The sequence below is a fragment of the Tyto alba genome, unplaced genomic scaffold, assembly GCF_018691265.1.
Source record: "Tyto alba isolate M040663 unplaced genomic scaffold, T.alba_DEE_v4.0 Super-Scaffold_1, whole genome shotgun sequence".
In the NCBI taxonomy this organism is placed as follows: Eukaryota; Metazoa; Chordata; class Aves; order Strigiformes; family Tytonidae; genus Tyto; species Tyto alba.
In genome coordinates this window covers 20,625,650-20,638,406 of record NW_024881261.1, presented here as the reverse complement: position 1 = coordinate 20,638,406, position 12,757 = coordinate 20,625,650, and the positions used below count along the sequence as shown (strand labels likewise).

The window sequence follows — 12,757 nt, the reverse complement described above, 5'->3', positions numbered from 1 at the left end:
TTTTTTAAATTCTGAATGAAATTTTTAATTTTATAATTTATTTCTCTTCAGAATCTTTATTCCATGTGAAATTTCAAAACCAATCTAAATGAGAACATCCTCCCATCACATACACACACGCACACACAAACACATTTCCAGAATATGATACTGTCCACAGGATGGCAATTCAGATTGGCAGCCAGCTCTGCTGATCCAGTCTGGGACTGCACAATGTCTACCACACCACTCTTAGGTCTAGGTATTCTAGCGAACATTGCAGAAAAGAGCTAAATTACTTTATACTGCTGTTGTCAGTGGTGGGTGATACAGGTTAGAAAATTATAATTGTCCAGAGGACATGATTTGGTGGCATGCCAAAGTGGTATCGGTTCAAAATCCTTTTCCCTCATGTGTTGGTCTGAATGCCACATGGGGGTGAGGTTTGGCTCTTCAGAGATGCTGGATTTCACTTTACTGTGGTTACAGTTACTTATCTAGCCTTCTGGATAGCGCACCAGTGTCAGCTTAGGAAGTAGATGTATTTAGAGTCACCAATTCTGTTCTCAGTTATTCTACTGACGTCAGTAAAATTACTCTAGATTTATACCAGTGTAACTGAGAACAGAAGTTGGCCCAAAGTCAAGAACAGTCTCTCCTCTTCTCTGGCCCAGGACAAGCTGTTCAAGACACAATTGCTGGACCAAATCACCAAGGGGAATGGACCCAGTCTACACTGGTTTGGTTCAGACATATGATTCCTTCACCTTGCTTTCCAATGCAATGATCGAAGATCTGCTGCTGGCATAGCTGAGGTCACTTTGTTCTATGCTAGTCATTTCTGCCAGTGTTCTGTCATCCCAAGCTGGACAGATCCAATTCTTCACCCTTCATCAGCTGGAGCAGGTATTTGTATTTGAGCAAAGTGGTTCCCTTTCCCCCAGGCAGGAGAATTCACTTTGTCTGCCCTTTATGACCACAAAACATAGGTGAAAGTGCTCTTCTTGGATGAAGGAAGTGAAGGCTCATGCTAATAGCTTTCATTTTATGACCATCTTAATCCAGAAGTTACTTTTCTTGACAGTTCAGGGAAATGTGGCCGGAGCACCACTGTCTGTCTTGCCAGGTAGCTCCCCTCCTTGGCAAGGGTGTTGAGATCCTCCCCCACCTCTGTCCATGTGCACCGAGGGCTGCTCAGAGAGGCAGTGTGCCTGGAGCAGCCCAGGCAGCAGTGCAGATCAGAGAGAGCATCTGGCTCCAATGCAGCCCGATAGGACCAACCCACACACCCTTGACAGTCCAAGCAGCCCAGCACAAGCAATGTTTGGGTATTCTACACCAGACTACAGGGGTTTTTCATTTCTCCTGGACATCATTCTGGCCCCATGTCTCTGACAGGGACTCACAGGGTGACCTTTAACTCCCTGACACCTTTTTGTCTGTTTTCCTAAATGCACAGTGAAGAAGGCAGCACACTCAATAACCACTCATGTACTGATCACTGCTGACATGCAGGATTTTCTGGCAATATCCAGGAGACCTCACTGAGCCAGCCCCACTCAGCCTAGCAAGGAGATGTCATCGGCTGGGAGCATTGTCTCAGCCTGATGACACATAACTGTACAGGCCTGTTTCCATCCAGTCCTCTCATCTGATTATGAGCTCCTGTGTGTGCCATGAGCAAACATTCACCTATGCAAAAAAGTCATCAATTCATTAGGGATTATCCTGTTTCCCATGGTAAGCAACAATATTCATTGTCATGGCGAGCCCCTGGAAGCCCAAAGCAGCAGCATTTGTGCAAGTAGAGCACACTGCTGAATGAATCTCAGCCAGCAGTCACCGTAGAACTCTGAGTTTTGGGCTGGAGCTGTGGATGGATACTGTATAGAGAGCACAACATGAAGAAAACAGCTCGCAAAGATTTTTAAAAAACCCACCTTCCTTCCCTCCTCTCCCTTCTCTTCCCATCCTCAAGGGGAATGCAGTGTTGCTGACTTCAGACTGCTATGGAACCCTCAAGGGTGCTGCCAAAATGCCACTGCGATGTCTCATGGCACAACATTTCAGCCAAATACCAGCCTAAGGGGAGTGGGGGAACCAACCAGCCCTTTATATATTGCAGCAGCAGTGATGTCACACGCTTCAGCCAAGTTTGCTGGTTTGCCTAGCTCCTGTCTAGTGAAAAAAGTTGACATTCAGTCTGTGCCAGGACAGGAATAGTCTCTGTAATTTAACCTGCTCATCACAACTTGCTAGGCACTTAAGAGAGCCACTGAAAAAAGCCTCCTGTTTAAAAAAGAGGGGAGGTTTGTTTCTGATTAAGCTCCTTGAAATCTGTACATTCATGCAAGCTTTTTTGGTAGATTGTATCAGATGATGCCTATTGCAAACACCTCACATGGTTCTCAGCATTTCCCAAGCAGTTCCAAACACCCAATGTTGCTTTCCTCTGTCTTGAAAATAGGCTAAATTCAGATATCCTTAAATGTTTGAACTAGCTGAATCCTGACCTAAGCTCAAACACTGCACCTTGCTTGCTGGCTGCCATGTTTGTCCAAAAAGGTAAAGAAATAGGACTTTAGCAGATTATTAAAACAGTGATAAACATCTTTGTTGTCCAAAGTTCAGAAGTTGCCATCATACCTATACAAGGGATAGCTAGATCAGTACAGTGCTGCTGTTTCCATCCAATCCCAGTAGTGATCTGCACCTTGAACACTTGGTGTAGATACACCTTTTCCAGCTTGAAACATTACACTGCCCAAGTACTAGTATTATGGCCAGGCAAGACAAGGATCTTCACAAGAGTTTCAGAGACAGTGATAGTTGATATTCTTTTTTTAATCAGTGGCACCGAGTTGTTTTTGTAACAGTGACTCCATCTAGGAAAATAATTGCTGAGATTACATCATTATCTCCATGTTTATTGTTACCCTACTCACTTTTCAGCAAATGTTCTCAGTTTACAAGGGACAAGATGTTTCTTCAGACCTCTGTCCGTAAGATCTGAAAGCCAAGCTTCCTCCTAGTTCAAGCATCACTACCAAGAAATAGTGATAAACACCGTGCTGCTGGAATTTAATGAACAGTCCTGTTGATGAGTGATCCAGAACATAATCACAGTCACCCACAGCTGTGTTGGCTTTGCACAGTTAAGAGTACCACAGAAGCAGTAAAATTGTAATTTAACCTCTGAGCAAAGAGATAACTAAGTACACATCTCTGCAGTGAGGATACCCTTTTACATTTGGCTTCAACCAGACAGCACTGGGATATTTTTTCTTCGCTTTTACTTTTTTTTTTTTTTATTCAGACATCTTAAACAGACCACAAAAAGCTCTGATTGGTACAGGCTTGTCCCTAAACTAACACTGACATCTGTCCTTCCTCAGGTAAGGTATAGGAGACCATCCCAGTGGGTGAGCCCTTGTTGCCACTTTTGCTAGTGTGTTTTGGATACCACGGTCTGACACAAAAATCTCCTTAGAGGAGACCCTTACTTCAGGGAAATCTACTGTATCTACACCTATGTGCTATTTACATTACCTCAGGACCAGGCAATTCTCCTTGTTAGATATAGATGTATTCTTGCAAAGAGTAAACAAACTAGTCTGAACCTTGGGGGTCTCCACAGCAAAAGGGCAGCAGCAATGTACATTCACCATAGCTGAGCATTCCTGTAGCATCTCCTGATTCTGGTTCATGCATAGAAGCAAAAAGATATTTTGTTTATTGCCCCTCACCATCCCAGCTGCCCACCTTTCCTTTCCTTTACAACAGGGACAGTGAAAAGGATGGACTTTCAAACCTCAGCTGCGTTAGTTCCCAGTCCACCAAACTGATGTCTGTCTGTACTTGTTGGCAATAGGAAGTCATATACAGGTGGAATGGAGACACATTTTCCTCTGCAGTCCCTCTGAAAGGGTGGCACAGCAAGGACGTAGAGAGCGGCAGGGATGAAATCATCTGGCACAACCCTTCTTTTTAGCCTGGAGACATCACCCAGCCATTGCAATGGGCAAACTACCAGAGAACCATTGCTCACTGTGGTGTTAGTCTCTGCTGGGGCTACCAGAGTGCTGGAGGTTGTGATAGTTGTTTCCTAGGAATGTGACTGCACTCCACAAGCTACCAAAACCTCAAGGTATCTGGTTACCATCACTCTGGGATGGATACCTGTATCTTTTGCTAAGAAATCCAATAGATCACTCCTAAGATGGTTGTAAAATGTGAATGAGCAAAAAAAAATATTAATTAATACAGCATGATGCAATCTTCAGATCATGCAAACAAATGTTTCTGGTTTTAAATTTCAGGGTTCACTTAAGATCAAAAAATGCTGAAGGTTGGAAACATCCCGGGACACTACTTCTATCAAATCTACATCACTGGACTATTTCTACCTCCTCATTAAATATGGTCAGAAATGAAGCCAAATACAAGCATGAGAGGGAATTCCAAAGATGAAAATCAAAATTACACAGCAGGTATGTACCTGTACTTCTTGCTCATATAACAGTTAAGAACCAAATCCAAGAATGCCATAGCCTTTCATTTGTCTTCTCTTTTTTTCTTGCTGCATTATACACAAAAATGTATATGCAGTGGGGGGAGTGAAACTCACTTTTGAAAAATCTTTGTACAAAGTAAAATGGAGAAGGTCTGTTAAGTTAATTTTATTTCTGATGTAAATCTATTGTAGTTCTGCATAAGTCATTGTAATTGTATGGCTAGAAGGACAGAATCAAGATTCACTATGATACTTTTAGTGTAAAAATAGGTTGGCTGAGGTTTTTATAAATATGAATGGAAGGTGAGGAATGTTTTCATTTGAAGAAACAACTGAGCTTGAGTAATTCAGCTGATTAGATCCAGGTCCTCTAACTCTTCATGCTTTGACCAGCCCTTAGTCATCATAGCGGTAAACATGCCCTTTCCAAGATTTTCGCTAAGATGGGCCAAAGTGGAATCATGGATCTGGGCAGCTGGAGGGGCTGAAATCTGGATCTGGATTTCATTGCTCAGTTCTACAGTGGATCCAAGCTTGAGATGGAAACAGCTTTCATCTCAATCTTGTAGAAGCTGCTGTATATGTGAACTATGGTGTTTCAGCTCATCACAAGTTCATGACACAATTATACTAGGAAACAAGATACAAATCAGACTTTCTTTAAGGAGTAGGTTTTATCTAGCTCTTGAGTATGCTTTTAAATTGAGTCTCACTGAAATTTAGTCAATACCCTGCTTAAACCCGTGAATGTGAGAATAAGTATCTAAAGAGTTCACAAAGTAAACTTTGTGTATAGATTTCAAGTATATCTGAAGGGTCTATTCTGCTTTTACTTCTTCCATCCAAAGATTTCCCCATCTTGTCTCCAGGCTGATGTGGAGATAGACAAAAACCACAATGCTGTGGGCCCTGACTGTGCATCAGGGATTAATGGAAGGCTGTGATATTTTATAATTGTGTTGAATGAGTTACCTTTTGCTCTCCTCAGTTCTGGAACTGAAACCGAATGTTCCCTGTGCTCCGTTAGTGGGTCTGCTAGAGTCCCCTAGGCACTCCTGCCTTCTGCTGGCTAAGATGATATTAGCAGCCTCTTCAGTTTCAATATATCAACCCAACTGTATGTGGATGTGGGTGGCTAAAGGAATTTACTCCAGCCATATTTGCTTTGAACGTGCTAATGCACAGTAAATCCTCTTTACCTGTGGTGCCATTCTGCTTCTTCAAACAAGGGTTTGACTCAGGGTAATTGTCACAGCAAAGCTCCAGCTACAAGCAAGTTCATCTCTATAGACTTCATTTTCTGCAGTCGTAAGTTAACAGATGAGTGCGAACAGAATCTTCTATAATAAATTTATTTTTCATAAAATATTTTACATTATAATTATGATCTTTCCAAGTAAGTTTCATGAACTTTTCTTTCATTTTGGACCTAGTGTGCAATAATGTACTCAGTGACGTTCTTTTTTTAAGTAAGTTTTCTCCCTTTTTATTACTAATTCTTCCTGGCCGAGAAATGGATGACCTTCTTAGCTAAATACATGCACAGCACTTGGAAGCATTTGTGGTTGGAAGTATGGAAAGGGAAGTACTTGAAATTTGTCTCTTACATCCTTGTTTAAGAGCTCAAGTAAAGAATCTAAAGTGAAACCACTTTTTTTTTTAATGGCACTTTCCAGAAATTAAGCTAACTACCATGAGATACTTGAATTGACCAAAATAACAATTATTTTTAATTTTGTTTACTGTGTTGTTAGCACCTTGTTTAGAATTCATGTAGGAGCAAATTAGTCAGTGACTAATGTATCTGCAAAATTCTCTTTGTCTGATAGTGTTAATATAGAAAAATTATAATATATAATTTTTGTCTTTGCAGACAAGAAAGTTTCCTTCAGCTATTCTGTAAGATGAATTGATGTGCAGCAGCACCGTCTGGAGGAATTACTTTGTACTTGTGAATTGCAAACAGCTGGAACCACCCCACAAAGTCATCTGCCTATTTGACACCTGAAATTAATTATCTGGATAATTCATTCATAACTCCCATGAACAATGCAGGGAAATAAGAAACATACAGAAGGACATAGTGACTCCTCAAGTATTGGGAGTCTCCTGGATGACACAGACAGAGAGGTGAGCAGCCTCACAGACCGGGCTTTCAAAAGTTTGTGTGTGGCAGAACTCGAAGACTCTTACAATGAAAAAGATCTTGCCATTTCACCTGACTTCACCCTTCAATTCTCTGCTAAATTTCACCCAGGGACGTTAAACCATGCCATCAAGAAAAGCAATGTCTGTAACAAGCTAACAGCAAGAAACAATGAACATACAATATGGGCTTCCACATTCCAGCAGCTACCAAAGTGTGCTCCAGAGGAGAAGATGATTGCTAAAAATAACACATTTGCCACGGAAAGGAAAAATCTGAATTTGCCAGTTCCTGGTCAAAGGAACAGTAAACATGTTTCAAAAGTGTCTTCATTGATTAAGACATTTGATAAGACTGCAGACCAAGGGTCAGGAGATTCCCTGATAGCCATTAAGCAGCCCATTAAGAATAGCTTTCAAAAATGTAAATTAAGTCATGGAAATGATATGGGTTGCTGGGATGACACAGACGTTTTAACCATCCACAAGGAACTTTCTGAATTTTCTGAGGCTAGTCAAGATAGCCACTGTCTCAGTGGCAAACATGAGCCACAGAAAAGACCTAATAAAATAGACCTTAGTTATTGTGGTTCTGATGGTTATTATCCTGTGCTGATTGAGATGTCAAAAGTAGCCAAGTCAAATTTTTCCCGTTCTTCTAAAAAGGCTTTAAAAAATAGAAGTGTGAAAGTTAATGAGCCAGCAAAAAAAGGTAATTTTCTGCACAGTGAGAACAGTGCTTTTGAATCATGGAATGTTCATCACAAAAAACTGACTGAAAAGGATGAATTTGTTGATATAAAAATGAAAAAGGAAGGTCTTACATACCTGGAAGAAGCACCATTTATTAAAGGATCACACGCACGTGAACATAAATTGCCACCTGTCAAGATGACTGTTGCTAAGAAGCAGGAGGAAGATTTTCACATGAAGCCAACTCCACCAGAAGCTGCTTTCAGCATCCCTCTCCAAGCTGTATGTGTACCTCAGGGCCTCCTCCCTTCAGAAACTGAATTTCCTGCTGCTCTTCCTCCTGCACCCCCTCCCAGGATCCATACACACCAGGGTCCTCCTCGGCCACCCCCTGTCCATCAGGTACTTCCTCTTCCACCCCCCACTCAGCAGGGCCCTCTCCAAAAACCCCCAATCCCTGAAGCCCCTCCTGTGCCACCACCCCCAATGCCAGCTCAGCTTTCCCCTCCTGCGTTATCCCAGGCTTCTGTCTCACCCCAGTCCGTGTCCTACAGTATGGTTTCATCCTCACCCGTGTCCCAGGCACCCAGTCCACCTCCACTGAGACCCCTGGCCACCTTAACTGAAGAGGAGGCCCTCAGTCCTCAACTGGGCAATACCTGTCCACCCTGGAGGAGACAGAGAGCTACAAAAGGGGCAGCAGAGAGGAGACAGACTTCAAAGGAGAAGTTCACAGCCAGTGATGAGACATGTTCATTGTCTGAAAATGCGACTGGTGTCGAACCTGGTCTGGACGTGACTCCTCTGGCTAAACAGGTAAACTCCCCTGGATCAATCAGTCCCTCATTCAACATCACCGAACTCTTAACACCCATCATACCACCAAAACAGGATGTGGACACTGCTGAAAGTGAGTTGATCCCAGTGACACCTCCTCCTGCTGGGAGCACAGCAACTAGAAACCACGAAGGGAGCACATTTGGCGACTACATGTCTCGGGATAGTTACAAATCAAAAGCATCAAGTCTGTTATTCAACTTGAAGGATGTGCGTAAACGTGTTAAAAGCATTTATAACCCTTCTCCCCTGTTAAAGGTCTTGGAGGAGAAAAATAAAACTAGGGAAAATATACAGGAGAGTACAAAAATTAATGCCACATTCTCAACTGTACAGGAAAAAAGTAAGAAAAATATTGCAGAGAAAGATGAACCAAGTGATATAACCTCTGTATTGTCTGGCAGTATTCATGAAAAGGACAATAAAACTGATTTAACTGGACACTTTACAGACAATTCCCTGACTTTGAGTTCACCCCAGACAACAGTAGACCTTTTATTTTACCAGACTGGAGACAATTTGCAGCAAGATGATTCAAAACACAAAGATCTGGTTAAAAATGCAAGGGATAATGAAAACTTCCCCTTGTTCAGACATGAATCAAATGAACCTGATTTAAGAAAACATCTGCAGTATCCAGCACTGAAACCATTCAGTAGAGACAATGCAGATACAACAGCTGGGCAGCCCATGCAAAATCCGAGTGTCCAGGCTGAAGAAGATGAGAGACAGGCTGCTATTCAGAATAAAAATTTTGTCTTCAAAACACTGCCAAACCAACTCTCACCAGCAGAGGATATACCTTACAGTGACACCCAAACCAATATGGTGGCACCTGGCCATGAAGCACAAGGCAAAAGAAGCACTAGTTCTTCAGAGCAATCTTTTGTCTCCACAGTAGAGCAGCCACTTCAGGAGGAGCCATTTCCACCAGTGCCCTTGATGCAGAAGGCATGCCTTCAAGAAAACCAGAGGACTAAGAGTGAAATGGGTGCAGACAGTAAGAAAAGCCACAAGGAGAGAGGGAAAGAGGCTGGGGAAGATGAACTGCAATATTATGCTTCTATCAGCTCTGGTACTGGTGCAGCAGAGAAGAGGGAGGTGAAGGTGACTGGGAATGAACAGAGGAGCTTGATGAAAGAGAAACTAAAGAGAGAGAAAAGGGAAGAGGCTAAGAGCATGGATTCTGCTTCCGACGGTATGAGGGACATGTCCATACCCAGATCTGAGGAACCACAAACACCACCGTCTTCAAGCTCAACCAAGCCCAGTCTTTTTATGATTAAAGATAACACATTCAGGTCACCTCAGGTAATACGGGCTGTCAAGCTGCCCCTGTTCAGGTCCTTTTCCCTGGATGATACAGTGAGCAGCAGTTATAAGGAAATGGAAAGTAGGTTGATGCCCCCAACAGAACACAACAAGCAGAACCAAAACATGTTGCATGCCCAGGAGGTAGGCTGGTTGGCATCAAGGTGCAGAGGAGAGCAGAATGTGAGGGATAGAGCAACCGACAAAGGGAAAGAGGCCAGTGAGCCTGAGTCTACTTCAACAACACTGGATCCCAGTCTCCTGGAAGATAGAGAGCATTCTTCATTAGGGAAGCCAATTGAAGAAGATAGAGAGACTTGTGCTTTGTTAAATGAAGTTGGGAAAATGAATGAGGACAGTGTCTGCAGAAGGAAAGAGAAGCCCCAGACTAGGAAGGCAAGACATAGTTTAACACAAACAAATTTAGGTCTGGAAAATAACCAAGCACAAAACAGCCCCAGCTATCCCACAGAAAGAAAGACAAATTACTTTAAGAATCGTCATTTATCTAATCGCAGAGGTGGCTCTTGTGCGAAAAAAATAATCACTAGGGAGACAATTTCTCCAGTGACTGGCTTCCTATCAGAGGACCACATGCATTCTCCTGTATTCCATGAAGGTTTAGAGGACATCCTACATACAGAAGGTGCACCAGTTTTGTTAGACAATCTTGCATGCTCTACTGTTACCAGCCCCAGGTCAGGCAGCATGATGCACTCTCTTGCTGCCAGTTCATCATCAGACAAACCAACAATTTCTGGCCTTAGAGAGACAGAGAATGTTATAAACCCTGCCTTGCTGAACACAGCACTGAAGACCCAAGCTGATATGTCTTCAGAAGAGATATTTGACCCAGTGCAGAGAAATCTGCTTTCTGATTCTGCAGGGGAAGCTGAGCAACTAGAGCCCAGGAGATCTGGGGAGAAAGCAGCAGGCAAGCCTCCTGCTGTGCCACCGAAAACAGAAAAGGCTCTGCGGCGGGCCAAAAAGCTGGCAAGCAGGAGAAAGAAAATGCAAGATCAGCAGAAAAAACATCAGACTGAGCATACAGATGCTGTAGGGAGAAAGCCTTCTCATTTTGGACAGACACTAGCATCTCCTTCACCCTTGGGATATTCTCCTCTTCATCCTCCCCCTCACTCTACTTTTACTCCCACAGAAACCAGTACAGGAAGATCCAGTGGTGCCTCAGCAGTAAGTCCTTCACCCTCTTCAACCCAGCGTAAACTCCTCCAAGACCCTGACTCTGGTCAATACTATGTAGTTGATTTACCAGCTGAAGTTAATTTAAAGACATTTTATGACCCAGAAACTGGAAAATATGTTCAAGTCTCTGTCCCTTCCTCAGAAAGGGACTTACATCAGCTCCCATCTTCAGAGATTATGAATTCTCCCCGTGCATCCTACCCTAGAGTGCTGCCTTTACCAGCTTCATCTGTAGCAGTGCTGAAGTCACCTTCTCAGCTCTCTGAACCTACCTGGCTAATGCCAGCTGTACCAGGAGAACTGCCTGAAGATAGCCAGCAGGACTACAGATACACTGAACCTGTGGATACTCAGCCCTATATTGAACCAGCCTCTTACTCTTACCGTCAAGACGCTGAAGAAACTCAGATTTGCGTAGGAAAGGACATGAGTCCAACCCCAAATACTGACATAGTGTCCCTCACTGATTTAGATGATTTTACTGCTGAAGGTGTATCTTGAAAGCTGAGGTGACAAAATATGCCAGCTAGTGTTTGTAAGAACTGTCTGGACAGACACATGCACACAGAAGCACATGCAGATTTGATGTTTGTACAACACTTTATGTCTGAATCTCGTTGTGGGTTGGGTGGGAAGGAAAATGAAAGCTGATTACACTGAAAGATGCGAGGTGATGATCACTGAAGAAGAGTGAAATTGAGTAAACACCAAATTGTCAGTGAGATGAAGGGGCAATACCAGCTAAATGAATAAATACAACAGTATGAAGCCACTGCTTGCTGCTGCTGCTGCTTTGCCATTATGGTGGCTGGGATTGCCAAATCAAGTGTCCTTTTGCCCAGATGTGTTGCATGATATATGACACAAAGTAAAACCTGTGAGACCAGCCTGTCCATCCTGTGAGACTTAGGACAGATGCTGCATCTACTGAACTTTCCTCACTCACTGCCTTTGAACTATATTGACAGGTAGAAAGCATATGGCCACAAATATGCCATAAACCCAAGATTCATTTTTTTGCACATGTTGATTGCCCAGATGTTATTGGCAAGAAGATTGTATACTGGATACACAATACAACAGCCCTGTCAAAAAACCTTTAAACAACCAGAATACAATTGCAGCTGCTCTAGACTTATATACTTTTGCAGTGTCCTCTAACATGCTGCTGAATTCTTTATATTTCTTTATAATCTCCAAATAAATTCCCCTAGAGTCAGGGGTTATTTATAATGCAGCTTAAAACTTCAACTTATCTTGATACTTGGCCTCAAATACTTTGGTAAGGAGCAAGGTTGAATGAAATCCCGTAACAGTATTTCACTTTCTGTTAAGATGAGAAGATCTTTGCTTATTAAAATTTAAATGCATTTTGTTTTATTTTGTCTTCAGGCTCCCTCTGAAATACACTGCTAACTTTTAAAATCTGAAAATTTTGGTCTTGTGAATTCTGTGATTAAAAAAAAAAAAAAAGAGCTATAAAGCATCCAAATTATTCATTTTTAGAAAATTAGAAAATTGTTTCTTTGGATTATCACTTGTCTTTGAAAGATCTGTATCAGAATATCACTCATCCTTGCGTAAAAATTTTTTTCATCATCATAGATAATGGGATAACCTTGGTGAAAAGATGGAGAAATTTAATATGATGTGCCTGGTTATAAGTATCTATATTTGGAATATTGTTTTTTTTTTTTCTGTTTCATTTTCATACTTTTTTCCCCAATTAAAACTGAAGTACAGGAGCTCTAAGGAAAAATGATACCAGTGACTTTCAGCCTGATTCACATTTTAGGCTATTTTTACAGGATTGTTTTCAGTGAAGTTGACTTCCTGAAAAGAAAGGGAAGAATCAGTCTTTTTGTTAATAAATGCAGCATGGAGATGGGATGCAGGCACTGCTCCACTCTCCCAGTTTTAATATTTATGATAGAGATTTCCTTCAGTAAATTCTTAATTTCCTAGGGCCGAGTCTGCTTTCAGGACACAGACCAACACTTGGTGGTTTGACTCCTTCCCTAACCTGAATTCAGCTCCCAGCCTTCCTCCATCCCTGACAAGCCAAGCATTCAG

At 42.2% G+C, this 12,757-nt stretch overlaps 1 protein-coding gene across 2 annotated transcripts in view; it reads left to right on the top strand.

Moving 5' to 3' along the window:
• Positions 1-12,157, top strand: part of CUNH10orf71 (chromosome unknown C10orf71 homolog) — a 96,504-nt gene extending 84,347 nt beyond the window's left edge. Inside the window, exons 1-3 of one of the 2 annotated variants that reach the window (XM_033001761.2) lie at positions 799-885; positions 4,299-4,469; positions 6,366-12,157. In XM_033001761.2, coding sequence (XP_032857652.2) covers positions 6,542-11,185 — 4,644 coding nt within the window. In that variant the 5' untranslated portion in view covers positions 799-885; positions 4,299-4,469; positions 6,366-6,541 and the 3' untranslated portion in view covers positions 11,186-12,157. Of the gene's footprint in view, positions 1-798; positions 886-4,298; positions 4,470-6,365 lie in introns of those variants that run through there. The other variant, XM_033001760.2, reaches the window with a different exon arrangement.
• The last annotated feature ends 600 nt before the right edge of the window (positions 12,158-12,757 follow it).